The sequence below is a fragment of the Helicoverpa zea genome, chromosome 22 (assembly GCF_022581195.2).
Source record: "Helicoverpa zea isolate HzStark_Cry1AcR chromosome 22, ilHelZeax1.1, whole genome shotgun sequence".
Lineage (NCBI taxonomy): Eukaryota > Metazoa > Arthropoda > Insecta > Lepidoptera > Noctuidae > Helicoverpa > Helicoverpa zea.
The window spans coordinates 9,170,038-9,186,702 of NC_061473.1; the positions used below are offsets into that span (position 1 = coordinate 9,170,038).

Here is a 16,665-nt window from a genome sequence, read left to right on the forward strand (position 1 = left end):
AGAAAAAAACTCTACTACTACATTTTTACGAGAAATGCGTTTAACATTAAAAGTAACATCGCCATTGCAAACTGTTATTAAAAAAGCTTAAAATAAAAACACGACGCTCACATTTCTCCCAAAAGAACAATTCTAACGCTTTTTAGGGTTCCGTAGCCAAAATGGCAAAAACGGAACCCTTATAGTTTCGTCATGTCCGTCTGTCCGTCTGTCCGTCTGTCCGTCTGTCACAGCCGATTTACTCGGAAACTATAAGTACTACAGTGATGAAATTTGATGGGAATATGTGTTGTATGAACCGCTACAAAAATATGACACTAAATAGTAAAAAAAAGAATTGGGGGTGGGGCCCCCCATACATGTAACTGAGGGATGAAATTTTTTTTTTCGATGTACATACCCGTGTGGGGTATCAATGGAAAGGTCTTTTAAAATGATATAAAGTTTTCTAAAAAACATTTTTCTTAAAGTGAACGGTTTTTGAGATATCAGCTCTCAAAGTCGTAAAAAGTATGTCCCCCCCCCTCTATTTTTATAACTACGGGGTATAAAATTCTAAAAAAAATAGAGGTGATGCATGCTAATTAACTCTTTCAACGATTTTTGGTTTGATCAAAGTATCTCTTATAGTTTTTGAGATAGGTTGATTTAACTGTAATTTACGGAACCCTTCGTGCACGAGTCCGACTCGCACTTGGCCGGTTTTTTAAAAGAAAATTGCCCATCTCTAAGTTCCGTATGTCACAAATTGCCAGTTAGACTTTCCTTCGTACCTCCAAATTGGCGCGGAAAGTTATTTTTTAAACTTTGAAAAGCTTCTTTGCGAGTAACAGTTATTTTGCGCGCCAAATGAAATGAAAACGCGTATAGTCTGTAAGGGAGAAACAAAACGCAAACGGGCTCGTTAACATGGAGAACAAAATGACTAGCGGAGATGTCATAACGCATAATGTCATATTAAGAAAGTAGCGCGACAAAATGCGGGTGTTCGGGGGACGAGGAACGTTAGTAGCTCCGCCATTACACACCTTCTATGGAACCCGCCGATTATTTCCAAAATTAAACCAATTAATTAAGACCAATCTTTGGCCGATTAGTATTGATTTGACAAGGAACCCGAACGCATGTTACATAGTACGCTTACCTGACCTTCAAGAAGACACCTGACCTACCTTCCTTCTGACATCTCCGCTGTATTTCCTTCCTCTGTCCCCCGAACATTTAGTAAAAGAGAAACAAAACACAGACATGTTCGGTTTTTGAACTTTTGAATCGCGGTTGCAAAACGTAGAGGCGTGATTGAGATTTGAACTTCGAATGGCATGTCGTCAGATGTTTTTCTTTTTTTGTCGTGATAAATGGTTTTTCTATGACTTGAATTTTTTGGTGCTAGCAATCCTTACTAATATTTTAAATGCGAAAGTAACTCTGTCTGTCTGTCTGTTACGCTTTCACGTCTAAACCACTGAACTGATTGAAATAAAATTTGGTACAGGGATAGAGTTGAGCTTGAAAAAGAACATAGGATAGTTTTTATCCCGGGCTTTTGGAGAATTCTCTTGGAAACGCGATATAACCAAACTCTACGAAGGCGAAGCCGCGGGCGGAAGCTAGTATTTTATAATTTGTTCCGTGACAGTATGTGTGTTAAGAGCGCACGGGTCGATCAATGATAAGTTTAACCAACGCTTGGCGCTACGGGTGACTATTCCGTTGTGAGAAGCTCCTCTGTATTTCCGAAGACACGTTTTATTGTGGGCTATGGACTGCCAGTTGAACGAACATGCTTTACGTTAGTTAGTCAGATGGCAGAAACTTTGACAAACAGGCTTACCCAGAGGTAAAAGGTTACCCGGGTAACTTTGTTGAATTTTATGTCAGGTAGGCAGTCACTCCTTAAAAGACCACTAGTACTCAGCCGCAACCAGTTAGACTGAAAGTCAACCTTGAAGTTGGAAAAAGTCTAAGGCCGGTTTTACAGTCACACTGACCATCGGCTCTGACAGCTACGCGCTTAGTTTGTCTGAACATCATCTGCGCTGACAGCTACGCGTCATTCAAAAACGATAGAGTTACATGTATTTTTGGCCTCGGCGCTGATGGTCAGCGCATGGTCAGCGTGACTGTAAAATCAGTCTAAGCAGATACAGATCTCAAGCGACAAATACTTACATACAAACCATAAAATACAAGTAGAAAAAAAAACCTCAGTACTGAAAATTACGCCAATAAGTAACCCTCTAAAATTTATTCGAACAAACCTTACGATCGTTATTAGTATACAATAACTTTGGATCGGACTTTAACAGGCTAACTTTACTCTTTGGAAGTTTTCCAGCTTTTAAAAGGAAAACAGCATGTTTATGTATTGAATTTAACAAGTAATAACTTGGACACAGTATTTATAGTCTTTTAGAAATACGACCAAATAGTTTGGGTAAGAACGAGGTTGTTTATAGTTTTTTTAAAAGCGTGTTAAACGTTTTGTGTAGTTTTTCTTGGGATAACAGTATTTTTACTAGCTTTTCCTCGTGACTCCACTCACGTCTCGAGGGAACTACTTCTTCGCCTTTCCTCCCTCCAGACCATAGTCTGTGTGTGTACCATTCATTTCATATCAGTTTAGCAGTTTTGGTGTAAAAACAAGCCAAAAAGACAGAGTTACTTTCGGATTTACAGTATTAAGTAAAGGATTCTATAAACGTCTTCTCCGCACGAAGTTACTTTTAGAATTTGAAACTATGTAGAATCAACCTTTATGTATATTTTTACATTCATAAGTGCTTGCAAAGGCCTAAATGAAATAAAATTATTTGACTTTAACTTCAAACCGAAATAAAAATATCAAAGCTACTTTACTTCTGTCTAAACTAGCAAACAAAAACAAACACTTACTATGTATAAAGGTGGGTATCTAATAAAAAAGTACGAATACAAGCAGTTTCCTTGTACAAAGTAGTAGGCCGTGGTTTACCTCAAGTTGCGAAACAATCGCGCCACTTTACTGTCGTCTTGTACTCTAATTCGATTTTACAGCTAAACAGTAAAACTTTGTTGGTGACACTGAACAGGGATTACAGAAGGTTTATTGTGATATTATTATTTTGTCATCTCCATGTTAGTGAAAAAAGTCGAGTCCACTCTCCGAGCCTTTTCCCAACTATATTAGGGTCGGCTTCCAGTCTAACCGGATGGAGCTGAGTACCAGTGCTTTACAAGGAACGACTGCCCTATCTGACCTCCTCAACCCAGGTACCTGGGCAACCCAATACCCCTTGGTTAGACTGGTGTCAGACGTACTGGCTTTTGACTACCCGTAACGACTGCCAAGGATGTTCAATGACAGCCGGGACTTACAGTTTAACGTCGGCAGCAAAGTCGAGTAGTGGTATATTTTGATTGTTTTGTAGCATAGTCTAGGAAGATTATCTAGGACAAGATATCTTAGGCTATCATCATTACGTTTGCTTTGCCTTTACAAAATGTATATTGGCTTACAATCCAATAAAAAATTGATTTTATCTTTTTTGGTTGCTGGAAACCAACCTTTGTCTATCAATGGACGGCTTTCGGCTGAAATCAGATATTCACCTATTTCAATACCTAGTTTGTTTGTAAAATCTAACTGCCATATCACCTTGCCTTCATAGTACAATTTTAATGGTTGTTACTATTAACACTGTATAGACTTTCGGGTCTAGTTTTTACTCACAATTTTCAAATAAATTCAAACTTATCCTTCTGTGTTCTTCTCCTTCGTTCGTCCTAAGGCCGTCTCCACACGGACGTTAGACGTTAAGTCGCGATCGACGGCTGTAAATCTCGTTCCTCGCAGATAAAGTAGCTACGTGAGCGGCAGGCTAAAGCAGTCATCTCCATTCCGACTTTACGAGACAAGACTTCTTGTATTTTTTATGCGCCGACCCTTTTTTTAATATCTATGAATCTATTAAGTAATAAGGCTTGGAAAGGAAGCTGCTTTTAGAATACCTTTTATTTAAGAATTATATTTCTGTTTCGGAGGGCACGTTAAATTGTAGTTCCCGGCTGCCACTGAACATCCTTGGCAGTCGTCACGGGTAGACACAAGCCAGTCTTACCAAGGGGTATAAGGGTTGGCCGGGTAACTGGGTTGAGGGGGTCAGATAAGCAGTCTATCCTTGTAAAATACTGGTACTGAAATGCATCCAGTTAGACTGGAAGCCGACCCCAAGTTAGTTGGGAAATCTTTCTCAACCTAGTTACATGTCCAACCTCATATTTTATAGACAACGTGACCAAGAAAAACAATATATAATATACACACATTTTTCAGCAACAATATGATCCATTATACTCAATTTTGGCTTCAAAAACACACACGCTATTATAAATTACACTTTCAACCACAAAAGGCCCTTATTATAATAACCTATAAAGATAAATTAAAAATTACCGACTCCCGTAAATGACGAACTGTATCGACAGTCGTAAATTATCGAAAATGCCATAAAAATTGTTATTATATATCAAAATTTTATAAAAATTTACGGCCACAGTGTAATAACGAGATTGTATGGAAATTGTTGTTTTAATGGAAGTGGTTTAAGCGCGGTATTTTGTGGTCGGAAAGCGTAGTTTGTATTTATATAGGCGATGAAAAGATTATCAGTGATAATAGCTCTATCAGTTCTTTTTTATACATTTAATATATTTTATGGCATAAAAAATATAATTAAACATTATTAGTAGAGCACTAAAACTTAACATTGCAAATATATGCCCACAGAGGAAGGTAATACAGCGGAGATGACAGAAAGCAGGTAGGTTAGGCGCCTTCTTGTAGGTCAAGCAACGTACGACAGGCGTGATCAGTTACTAGAAGTAACGAGACGTCCCTTGTCAAATCAAAACCGATCTGTCAAAGATTGGTCTTGATTGATTGGTGATTTTATTTTGAAAATAATAAGCGGGTTCTATACAAGGTGTGTAAGGGTGAAGCTAGTAACGCTCCTCGTCACCCGAACACCCACATTTTGTCGCGCTGCTTTCTTAGGAGATTTTGCGTTATGACATCTCTGCTAGTCATTTGTTCTCCGTGGCTTTGCTTGACTGTGCTAGAATGCTGACTATTGCGCAGCTAAGTAACTAGCAATAGTTTTGAAATAGTTTGAATTGAAGTTAGCTTCAATACGACAAAAACATTTGAAAGCCATACATTATTCAAGTTTAGAATAGATTAAATCATCATCTATTAAAATGGTTTCCTGCCAGACACACTTAACTCTAAAGAAATAAAAATAAACTAAACTATATGAATGAAAACATACGGTTGCTATGCCAAAGAATAAAACATTTATAACGTTTCTACTTTTGGAAGTGACAAACGATTGATAGTTCGCAGACTTTTATGATTTCATATTATCATCAATTTCATACATTTCTGTGCTAGACAGACATATAAAAATCTTTATTTAACGGTAACTTATCGATCTAGCAAAAAAATATATCTTTATTTACTGTATCTGTAGATAAATAGCTTATTTTTTGTCATCTACATATCTATTGGCATTGATTTTTAACAGCCAGTTTCTTCATCAAAAGTTAAAGTTAAAGTAATGTCTAAAGTAAAAGTAACGGTCAAATACGTTTTTTCAAGACTAAAGTGACAGCAAAACTAATAGAAAAATTGAATTTGACCGTTACTTTTACTTTAGACATTACTTTGACTTTTACTTTGGCTTTAACTTTTGATGAAGAAACTGGCTGTTAAACAAACGAAGTTAGTTTGACCTGTATGTATGTACTTACATATTTGTGCGCAATCATCTCGCATCTAGCTGAACCGATTTTGATGCAGTTTTCAGCATAGTATTTGTCAGAATTAGGAGAAGGTTTTAGGAAAGAATGTTATTGAAGTCGGCTATATTTTTTTTGTAAAAAGTTCTTATTAGTTTACCTTTCATACTCCACGAGCAAAACCGAGCGAAAACAATAACTGTAAAACAGCTGAACCAAATAAAAGTTTGTTTGTACAATTTGCTTCTAACTCATATTCCAAGAAAAATGACTAAACGCGTTAATGTGTGAAGTGGTGAAAAAGTATAAAAGTAACCGATGGCCGAGAGCCAACTAGCATTCCTGTATGTCTAGACGGGCGGCGGCCATCTTGGATTTAATGTCAATCCCGGAATGTATCTAAAGGTTAGGGCTATATTAAAGTTTTCGTTACTAGGTGTTTTTTTTTTTGGAGTTACTTCATATTTCTATTTATTCACAATTCTGGGTTAAGCTCGCCATTGTACATAAACTGTCTGTATTATTTTTATATATTTGTTGTTAAGTGTGCAATAAAGAATAAATTAAAAAAAAATTAAATTAAATTAAATTATCAGTACAGCATGCTTTCGTTAATTTATATAATAGTGGAAATTGGCGTCCCACGGGAAGTTCTTCAAGTACCGGGATAAAATATAGCCTATGTTACTCGGGAAGAGTGTAGCTTTCCAACAGTGAAAGAATTTTTAAAACCTGTCCAGTAGTTTTGGAACTTTTTTTGACAAACAAACAAAAGGCGTTTCGTCTTTATAATATTGGTTTAGAAGTGTACATTTGGACTAGGTTATTGCTCGTGGTTTAACTTGTGTTTAGTGTGTATACTGACTACTTATTTGTTTTATTATAAACTCCATAATATCTAACATTATGTTTGAATTTCTTGACCTCAAAAGCAGAAATATCAAATAGAAAAAACCTCTACCAAATATAATATCAAAACAGACTTTTTAAGTAACACAAATAATTAGGTAGGTAATGTTTAATGAACTTGTTATCGAGGACGTAAATAATTAAAAGAAATATTGTTTTATTTACTCAAACGAGATAATTAAACAGTAAAACAAATTATATAAATTAATTTATCATTAATTAACAGAATTGTCAATGTTCCAAGGTTTTGTTTGTGAAACCGTGAGGCGAACTTGGATAAATGTAGGTATTTAATTATTTGCCTAGTTCAGTTATTAATTGGCCTACATACTTTAGCACCTATGTTCGTCTAGCTAACAAAGTATGTAATTTCTTCCTTCTTCTTCTTAGCGTTTATCTCGTCTTGTGACGGGGTCCGCTTTCCATATCTTCTTCTTCCACTTCGCTCTATCCTGGACATCTTGCTCTTCGAGTTCGCAGATTTTCATGTCTTTCTTTACGACACTTAACCACCGCAGATTTGGCCTGCCTCTATATGTATGAATTATGATAAATATTATTATTTATTTCATGTCTCACAACACAAAGCACGACCAACTGTAGATCCCGGCTATCATTTCAACATCGTTGGCAGTCGTAACGGGTAATCAGAAGCCAGAAACTCTGTCTTACCAATGGATATTAGGTTGCCCAGAAAACTGGGTTGAGGAGGTCAGATAGACAGTCGTTCCGTGTAAAACATAGTTAGGAAAAGGCTAGGCAGATGATGATAGATGCTGGGTATACATAAATGTATTGAATATTTTTTATTAGCTCATGCTGTCCCACCCACTGCTAGGCAAAGGTCTCCCCCAAAGCCTTCCACTTTTCTCTATCCATCGCTGCTTGAGGCCAGTCCGAGAGAAAGCTGTCCAAGTCTTCTCTCCAGCGTGTCCTTGGTCTCCCTCTTAGTCGCGTTCCATCCTCCTACATAAATATAATTAAAGATAAATTATCCACCTACATATTTTCCGCCGAAATCAATAACATATGTCACCAAGCATAATGAGTCTTCCCACAGAACTCAGGTAAAACCGCAGGCGGTATCTAGTTGCTAAACAAATTAATTTAAAGAAAGTAATGAAGAGGCCGCTAAAAGCTCTTCAACTTCTTGTAAAATGGCTTCAAAAGGAAAACCCTTGTTGATTCATCCTTAACTTTTACAATTGATTGCAAAAAATCTGGTCATTCAAAAATCAATTATTATTTGTACAAAGTCAAAGTATATTTTTTTATTTCAAGTAGGCCTATAAAAGCTCTTTCGCAAACTAGTTGCACGGTTCTAAAGAATTGGTCTCATGGAGAAGAAACGGCAAGAAACTCCATGGGCACTCTTTTTAAAAGAAAATTAAATTAATTGTAATAATTTTCTATCTATTCAAAAATATTGTTATAAATAAAAACAACTTACATTGTAAAGTTCTAGAACCCCAGCAAATACAGCTTTTCCCACACACATACAGCTTTTACACAGTTGCAAAAAAAAATATTTTAGTAATAGAAATCAACCATTGGGCCAACTATCGGCCAACAGTTTAATCTGAGTATCTGGTAGCTCTTAGATGTCAATTTTCTCCATAAAACATAGGTAGTACGTATATATTAAGACAATTGCCGTGCTCTACGGGACATAAAACTGCCACTCTATAAGATTACATGTAATATTTTCACTTGAGCACCATCATATCTCAAGCAACAATGGTTTATTTTCGTAACTAAACTAATTCGTAACTTTTAAAAGATAAATATAACTATGAAGACAGCTTGTAATATATTAGCTATACTAATATTATAAAGCTGAAGAGTTTGTTTAATCTCAGTAATCACTGAATCAATGTGAAATACTTAATAATTCAGTGTTAGACACCCTCCAAATCAAAATCAAAAATCTTTTATTCAAACTTGGCTGCAAAACAACACTTTTCGAAAGTCGAAATTTACAAAAGACAGCCCCCAAAACGCCCACCCTTCACCACTTCCTTTGTGTTTTTGCTGGGAAGAAGAAGTGGCGCAACAAACTCCCCAGCAACACATGTCTGTCTGTAGGTTAGAAGAACCTGTCAGCAATTTATTATATATGCAATCTTCCTGCCTCTTTATTGAGAAAGGCTACTTTTTACCCTGTTGCGTGAAGTAGGTCCCACAAGACCTGGATAAAACCACTGGCGGAGAGTAGTTATTCAGTAGAAGGTACCTTTCTTACAGTGTGGGCGAAATAACTATTTTTGTACCTCTGTATCTGACCCAAATTATTTCCTCCGAGTGTATTTAATCAAAAAACAAATTAAATAAATCCCATTGGCTCTTAGATTGTTAGCGAAATCAATTTGATATTCAGAGCAGTTTTTGCCCGTTTTCCTGTTATTATAACATCAATAGTAAGTATTTGTAAGGCTGAGGATAATAAATAAATATGTTTTTTGGCAAAAAATTGGTCGTTATTTATTTAAGGGTATCTTTTGTACATATTTGTGAGATGCCCTTTCTAGGAAACCAACCTTTTTTGTGTGGTAAGACATATTTAGTTTATAAAGGATTATTTTTGAAATATTTAACTAGCTGTTCCATCCGCTTCTCGAGTAGACAACATCCCGCACGCGGATAAATACCTACTTTTCATCAGGGTGCCTAAATTTTCTTCTTGGTTCTAAACTATCTATTTACAAAATTTCATTTAAATCAATCCAGTAGTTTAACTGTAAAATCGTAACAAACTCACACTCGCATTTCCAACATTTAGTAGGATACAAGCTCCTTTTAAAACCGCAACGCTACCGCCGTCTGGTGGCACTCTAACGACACTCCGTGACGCGCGACACTCGGGTGTGTGAAGTGGCCATTACGGTCGGTAGAAACCGGTAGCAATGTATCGCTTCTTTGTTTCAAATAGGAGAATATTTTTTTGAAACAATGTTTTTTTTATGTTTATTTTGGAAATAATGGATAGCAATTTTTGAATAAAGATAGTACAAAAGATACGAACGAACGATCGCAACGAACGATCGCAGTTAGCAAAATGAAAAATTTTGCTGACTGCGATCGTTCAATTTGTCCTTGTTTTTATCATCATCATCATCATCATCATCATCATCTCAGCCATAGGACGTCCACTGCTGAACATAGGCCTCCCCCTATGTTTTTATGCAGTCGAGTATTTTTTTTTTAATAATATTTTTGAAGAGTGAGTAGTGATTTTAAAACAAACTGGCACTGGCGAATATGCGCGCTAAATTCCGAGCATCAAAAATCTATGGCTCGGTTTTAAATGATAAATGTCACACCGTTAGGTCAACTGTTTGGTGGGGGTCCCCCCACAGCGTTGACTTCCACGTAGTGACCCCTGGGCAACGCCGCGCCTGACCACCGTAACGGAGTGGCAGGCCGGCGGCTAACGAACGCTGTGCGTCGAAACGGTAAAGTCGGTAAAGGTTTCGATACTGTCGGTGGCAATGCCACGTCTTCCGAGGGCCGCCTCCGGGCGCTGTCTCCCCAAAGGCCCTTCTCAGGGCCAACCCAAAGGCCCTTCTCAGGGCCAACCCAAAGGCCCTTCTCAGGGCCAATCTCGAGATGCTTCGGCATCAGAGACCAGCCGCGCACCATCTGCGGCTAGTCTCATGAGAGGTAATGATCTCGTGTCGACCGACCTGTCCGACACGGAGTCAGAAATGAGCGGAACGAACGGTGTCGCAACCCGCCAGACGAGGAAGAGGGCCTTCCTCAAGCGGGGCTCCGGAGGCTCTTCGGACGCAGCCGAAAAGCCCGCCAAGCGGGCGGTATTAGAAGCCGACGACCGGCCAAGCAGAACCAGCGCCAGCCACGGAGTCTCCAGTGTCCTTTATGCGGAGCACTCCGTGGAGGAAATGGAGCGCATGGCTCTGGAGGATCAGATGGAGATCCTAGAGGTGGCTTCCAAGTCCTCTAATCTGAAGGGGACCTTCCAGAAGGCCCTGAAATGCCGGGCAGCGAACTTGCTCGGCATTGTAAAGGAGTTGGCGCAGCGCACCACCTCCGATGAGACGCGGCAACTGCAGGCGAAGGTGGATCGCCTGCAGAAAGAGGTGACCGCGCTGCACGCGCGCGCTGCCGAGCCCACGACTCGGCCTGAGGGGACGGACTCCTCTAACCTTGAGGATATCATCCGCAAGGTGGTCATGGAGGAGAGGGCCTTCACCAGGGCCTGTTTTGCCGGCATCGAAGACCGGCTCCTGCCGGAGACGCGGCTACGCCCTCCACTCGCGGCGGATAAGGCGCCCGGACGAATGCCAATTGCACCGGGGCCCTCAACGGCTCCAGCCCAGTCGGAGCCCCAGGTGCTAAAGACCACCAAGGGCAAAGGAAAGGGCAAGAAGACCTCACCAGCCCCGACTACCCAGACGGTCCCTCTCGAACCGGTGAGGGAAGACCCTCTGCTGCCCTCCACCACCCCTTCCAACCAGCCTTGGATTAAGGTGGTAGCGAGGAAGCGGAAGGGGAAAAAGTCGGCTCCTGAGCCCCCTGCAGCCAAGCCTGCAGCCTCAGAGGACAAGAGGAGGAAGCTCGCTCCTCCTCCAAGAACCGAAGCCGTGGTAGTCACGTTGACTCCAGAGGCAGCGCAACGAGGGGAGACGTACGAGTCCGTACTGCGGCGGGCTCGTACAAACGTCGACCCTGCGGAACTTGGAGCTGGCCGAGTCACGTGCCGGAAGACCCAAACGGGGGCTCGTATCTTCGAGTTCTCGGGGGCGCAACGCGGCACCAAGGCGGACCTCTTCGCGACGAAGCTCCGAGAGGCTGTCGCGGACACGGCCAAGGTTGCGAGGCCCGTCAAGTGTGTGGCTCTAGAGGTGACCGACCTTGACGACTCGGTCACGCAAGAGGAGGTGGTGGCAGCGGTTGCAGCGGCGGGGGGCTGCCCCGTCGCATCTGTCAAGGGCCGAGCCATTAGACCTGGCCGCAGGGGTATGGGCACTGTGAGACTAGAGTGCCCGGTCGTAGCTGCCAAGGCGGTTTTGGCTAAGGGTCGCCTCCCGGTCGGGCTGAGCTCGGGTGGGGTCCGAGTGCTTGAAGATACGCCGATGCGCTGTTTCAAGTGCCTCGGCATCGGGCACACCCGGCCTCTCTGCCCGTCCAATGCCGAGCGTGGGGAACTATGCTTCCGCTGCGGGGAAGGGGGGCACAGGTTGGCCTCCTGCGAGGCGGCCACCACGCATTGCGCAGTATGCGCTGCCAGTGGTCGTCCAGCCAACCACGTGATGGCGGGCAGGGAATGCCGACCGCCACCAAAGAAAGGCAAACCGCAGGCGCCGGTGCGGCCTGCCGCTGCTGCCGCCACTGAAACTCCAGTTCCAGTGCCGGCCACCGAGGGAAGCGCGATGAACACCGACTGATGGCTGGGCATCGTAGACGTGTTCTTCAAGCGAACATCAACCACTGCAGAGCAGCCCAGAGCCTGCTGGTCCAAACCTTTGCGGAGTGGTTGGTGGACGTGGCGGTTGTCGCCGAGCCGTACTCTGTCCCTGGCAGCTGGCTGGGAGACGACAACGGCTCGGTTGCATTGGTGGCGCGGTCTTCCACGGACTCCCCTCCCCTCTCGCTCTTAGAGAGAGGACCGGGATACGTCGCCGCCGCGTGGGGGGACATAGCCCTTGTAGGGGTGTATTTCTCTCCAAACCGCCCTCTCACGGACTTCGAGAACTTTCTCGAGGTCCTCGCCAGGGTGGCAAGCGGAGTGGTGCAGCACCGGGTGTTGGTCATGGGCGATTTCAACGCAAAATCTGTGTTATGGGGTAACCCAGCCACCAATGCCCGAGGACGAGAGGTGGAAACCTGGTTCATGTCGTCCGGTCTGTCCCTGCTGAATAGGGGGACAGTTCATACCTGCGTGCGGCGGCAGGGGGGCTCCATCGTGGACCTCGCCTTTGCCTCCCCTTCTTTGGCGGCCTGTGTAGTGGACTGGCGGGTGGAGCTGGTGGAGACGCTGTCAGACCACCGATACGTGCGGTTTGATGTTTCCACCCCGGGCTCCCAGGGGACCCAGGAGGGTCGGTCGCACTTCCCGCGGTGGGCGCTCTCCCGCCTTGACCGGGAAGCCGCCGTGGAGGCGGCGTTCGTCCAGGACTGGCTGTCGCCTCCTGTTGTAGTCCGGGATGTGGACGCCACAGCGGTCCAGTTAAGGGTCTCCCTGACCGAGGTGTGCAACTCTAGCATGCCTCGGTCTCATCGTCCACCTCCTAGGCGTGCCGTTTATTGGTGGTCGGAGGAGTTGGGGGATCTACGGGCCGCCTGTGTGGCAGCCAGGCGGGCCTACACAAGAAGCCGGCGGCGGCGCATTCGCGACCTCAACAACGAGGACCGCCTCTATGCAGCCTACATAGAGGCCAAGTCGACGCTGACAGCGCGAATGGGCACAGCCCAGGATCGCGCGAGGGCGGAAATGTTTAAAGGTCTGGACATTGATCCCTTTGGGAGGCCGTACAAGGCGGCATGCAACAAACTGCGCCCGTACGGTCCTCCAGTTGCCGAGACTCTCGAGCCGTCGTTGCTGGATGGGGTGGTCCAGTCCCTGTTTCCACGCAGGGACAACTTCACTCCACCAGAGATGAGCGCCCCGCGAGGTGCAGCTCCGTCAGCCGAGGAGATCCCGCTGATTACGCAGGACGAGGTGGAAAGGGCAGTTTCCTCCCTCAGGGGTAAAAAGACGGCCCCAGGTCCGGATGGCGTCCCCGCAAAGGTGGTGGCCATCGCCACATCCCAGATGGGAGAAAGGTTTCGGGACCTCTTCAGTGCGTGCCTGACGTGCGAGGGGTTCCCGAAGCCATGGAAGGAGGGCCAATTGTGCCTTCTTCGGAAGGAAGGGCGGCCGGCGGACTCCCCATCGGCATACCGACCCATCGTTTTACTGGATGAGGTCGGCAAAATGTTCGAGAGGATCCTCGCCGCCCGAATCAACAGACATCTGAGCACAATCGGCCCGGATCTAGCGGAAGCTCAGTTCGGTTTTCGAGCTGAGCGTTCGACAGTTGACGCCCTGTCCCGACTAAAAGACCAGGTGAGGGAGGCGATGGATGCGGGAGACGGACTGTTGGCTGTGTCATTCGACATAGCCAACGCCTTCAACTCCATTCCCCACTCCACCATACTGGAGGCCCTCCGCTTCCACGGGGTGCCTCCGTATTTGCGGGGACTTTTGGCGGACTACCTGAGGGACCGCACAGTCCTCCTTGTGGACAAGACGGGCCAGCTCCGACGTTACGGCGTCGAGTCCGGTGTCCCACAGGGTTCTGTTCTAGGGCCGCTCCTGTGGAACATTGGATTCGACTGGCTTTTGCGGGGCAACCTCCCCCGTGGCACGTCTATCATTTGCTATGCAGACGACACACTTCTGATTGCCCGGGGGAGAAATTTTGGAGAGGCGGCCAGCTTGGCCTCGGCGGGCGGTTCACTAGTGGTGGACAGAATCTCCCGCCTAGGGCTGACGGTGGCGCTGCAAAAGACCGAAGCCGTGTTCTTCCATGGGCCCCGGCAGCACCAACCGCCTGACGCTCATTTACATGTGGAGGGTGTCCGCATTGGGGTACAGCCCCAGATGAAATATCTGGGCATAGTCCTCGATAGCAAGTGGCGCTTCAACGCACACTTCAGTGGCTTGTCGACGCGCTTGATGAGGACCGCGGGCGCCCTCTCATGGCTCCTCCCGAACATCGGGAGGCCCGGCGACCATTGCCGGCGTCTGTACGCCGGCATACTCAAGAGTATGGCCCTGTACGGGGCCCCAATCTGGGCAGACTCACTGTGCGGTCGGAGGAACGCCGCTGCCATCCGAAGGCCACAAAGGGCCATTGCACAGCGGGTGGCGAGGGCATACCGCACAGTGAGCTTCGCGGCGGCGTGCGTTCTGGCGGGAGCCCCTCCTTGGGAACTCGAAGCTTGGGTGCTCGCCAGAGTGTACGACTGGACGGCGGCGCAAAGGGCGCTAGACCGGCACCCGGACCCGATCGAACGGGAAGAAGTGCGTGAGGAGGCGAGGGAGGCAATCACTCGGCACTGGGCCGAGGACCTTGCCTCGTCAACGTTCGGTCGCCGGACGCTGGATGCCATCGGGCCTGTCCTGGATGAATGGCTCGATCGGCGACATGGCTGCCTCTCGATGCACCTGGTGCAGGTGCTGTCCGGGCATGGCTGCTTTGGAGCGTACCTGCACCGGATTGGGAGGGAGGAGACCCCAAAGTGCCACCATTGTGCAGCCGAGGTGGATACGGCAGAGCACACACTGGGGGTGTGCCCATCGTGGGCTGAACCCCGCCGCGCCCTGGTGGCAGTGGTCGGGGATGACCTCTCGCTCCCCAGTGTGATTGGTGCCATGCTGGGAGGTGAAGAGGCATGGGACGCGGTGGCCTCCTTCTGTGAGGACGTCATGTCGCAGAAGGAGGCGGCGGAGCGCTTGCGGGAGAACGACCCTCTCGCAGCGCCGCTCCGCAGACGAAGAAGGGGTGGAAGACGGCGAACACAACGTCCGTCCCCATCCGCCCCGGGGGGTGATCAGCGGGCGACAGGCGCGGGGGTGCCACCGCCTGCATTACAAGGATCGCCCCTTGTGCTCCGGCCATAATAGGGACCTCTCCCCACTGGGGGGAGGCATGAGGGGCCTGCCGTGAGGCGGGCAATCGCCGGTGGGGGACTGGATGCCATAGATTCCCAGACCCCCTCCACTCAGGCGAGGTCGGAGTGCCGCTGGGCCTTTTTAGTGGGTATACCGGGAACGTCGTTACCGGGGAGTCCCACATACCCCTCTCCCGTCCCCCGACGGGAAGGGCATGCGTAATAGCATTTTTTACCCAGCGACAACAAAAAAAAAAAAAAAAAAAGGTCAACTGTTTGGTACAGTCAACTTCAGGTCAGTGGTAACAGTTTTATAGGAAAATCGTACTTATTACTATTAAGTTAAGGTGCATGACAGTTACCACTGATGTGCAGTCTACCGAACATGAACTGTACAAAGCCATCGGAAAATTTGTTAGTAAAAACGTTGGGAAACTCTAGTTATTAGCCTGTTTGGTCTCAACCACGCAACATACCTAACGAACCCAGTTTCCCATAATAATGGAACATCCCCAATAACTCGGTTACGCGACTTATAATTTGACGAAATAAGTTCCTATCCTCGTTACAAAAACAAAGTTAGTCATCCCTACAGAGTAAAGAAAGATGAGCGGAGATGCTATAATGTAGGTACCTAGGTCAGACGCCTTCTTCTAGGTCAAATTCGAACGGTGGGCATGACCAAAACGATCAGTTACGAGTGAACTAACGATGCGTTCGGGTTCTTTGAGGCATCTTTCGACGATGTTTTGTATTAAAAAAATTATCGGGTCTAAAGAAGGAGTATATGGGAAAACAGTAACGTTCCTCGTCCTCCGCTCACCCGCATTTTGGTGCGCTACTTTCTTAAGAGATGGTCCTTTATGGCACCTCCGCTAGTCATTTTGTTCTCCATGGTCATCCTAATACGCAATAAGGTTGGGCAAGCAACTCGTAAATAAATTACTTAAGTTGCTCATATTTCTACTCAGATGATTAAGGGGTACCACAGACGGATTAGTTGCTGCGTCGCGTTGGAATGCGCTCTTCTGTCAAGATATAAATGTCACTTAGGTATTTAACGCAAGATTTTAAAGCTTACAAATTGCGGGGAAAAAAGACAGAAAGCCGCAATAAAAAAAACGTGTGATAAGAAATTGTGTTTTGCTAATACATTTTTTGACTACTCTGAAGTCAGTAGTAGCCGCTTTTGGAAAAACAAAGCTTCTCCATAAGATCCGAATGAACAAAAACGCAATAAGCTAAATGACTAAGAAAAATGCTAAGTTAATTGGCATGAACTATCAATAATTCCTTCCTTATTACGTCCTTTTTTATTAAGGCCATTTCCTTACTACCCTGCAAGTCAAAGAAGGAAGAACA

The 16,665-nt window shown here is 45.3% G+C and overlaps 2 protein-coding genes across 4 annotated transcripts in view; both read left to right on the top strand.

The window, feature by feature from the left end:
- LOC124641232 overlaps positions 1-16,665 on the top strand; it is a 217,263-nt gene that overhangs the window by 148,897 nt on the left and 51,701 nt on the right. The window lies entirely within an intron of this gene.
- LOC124641472 lies at positions 10,341-12,092 on the top strand. The gene has a single exon (XM_047179542.1). It carries the CDS (start codon positions 10,341-10,343, stop codon positions 12,090-12,092), a length of 1,752 nt encoding a protein of 583 aa, XP_047035498.1.

Coding starts and splice junctions, on each gene's coding strand:
- LOC124641472 (XM_047179542.1), top strand. CDS start 10,341: ATGAGAGGTAATGATCTCGTGTCGACCGACCTGTCCGACACGGAGTCA.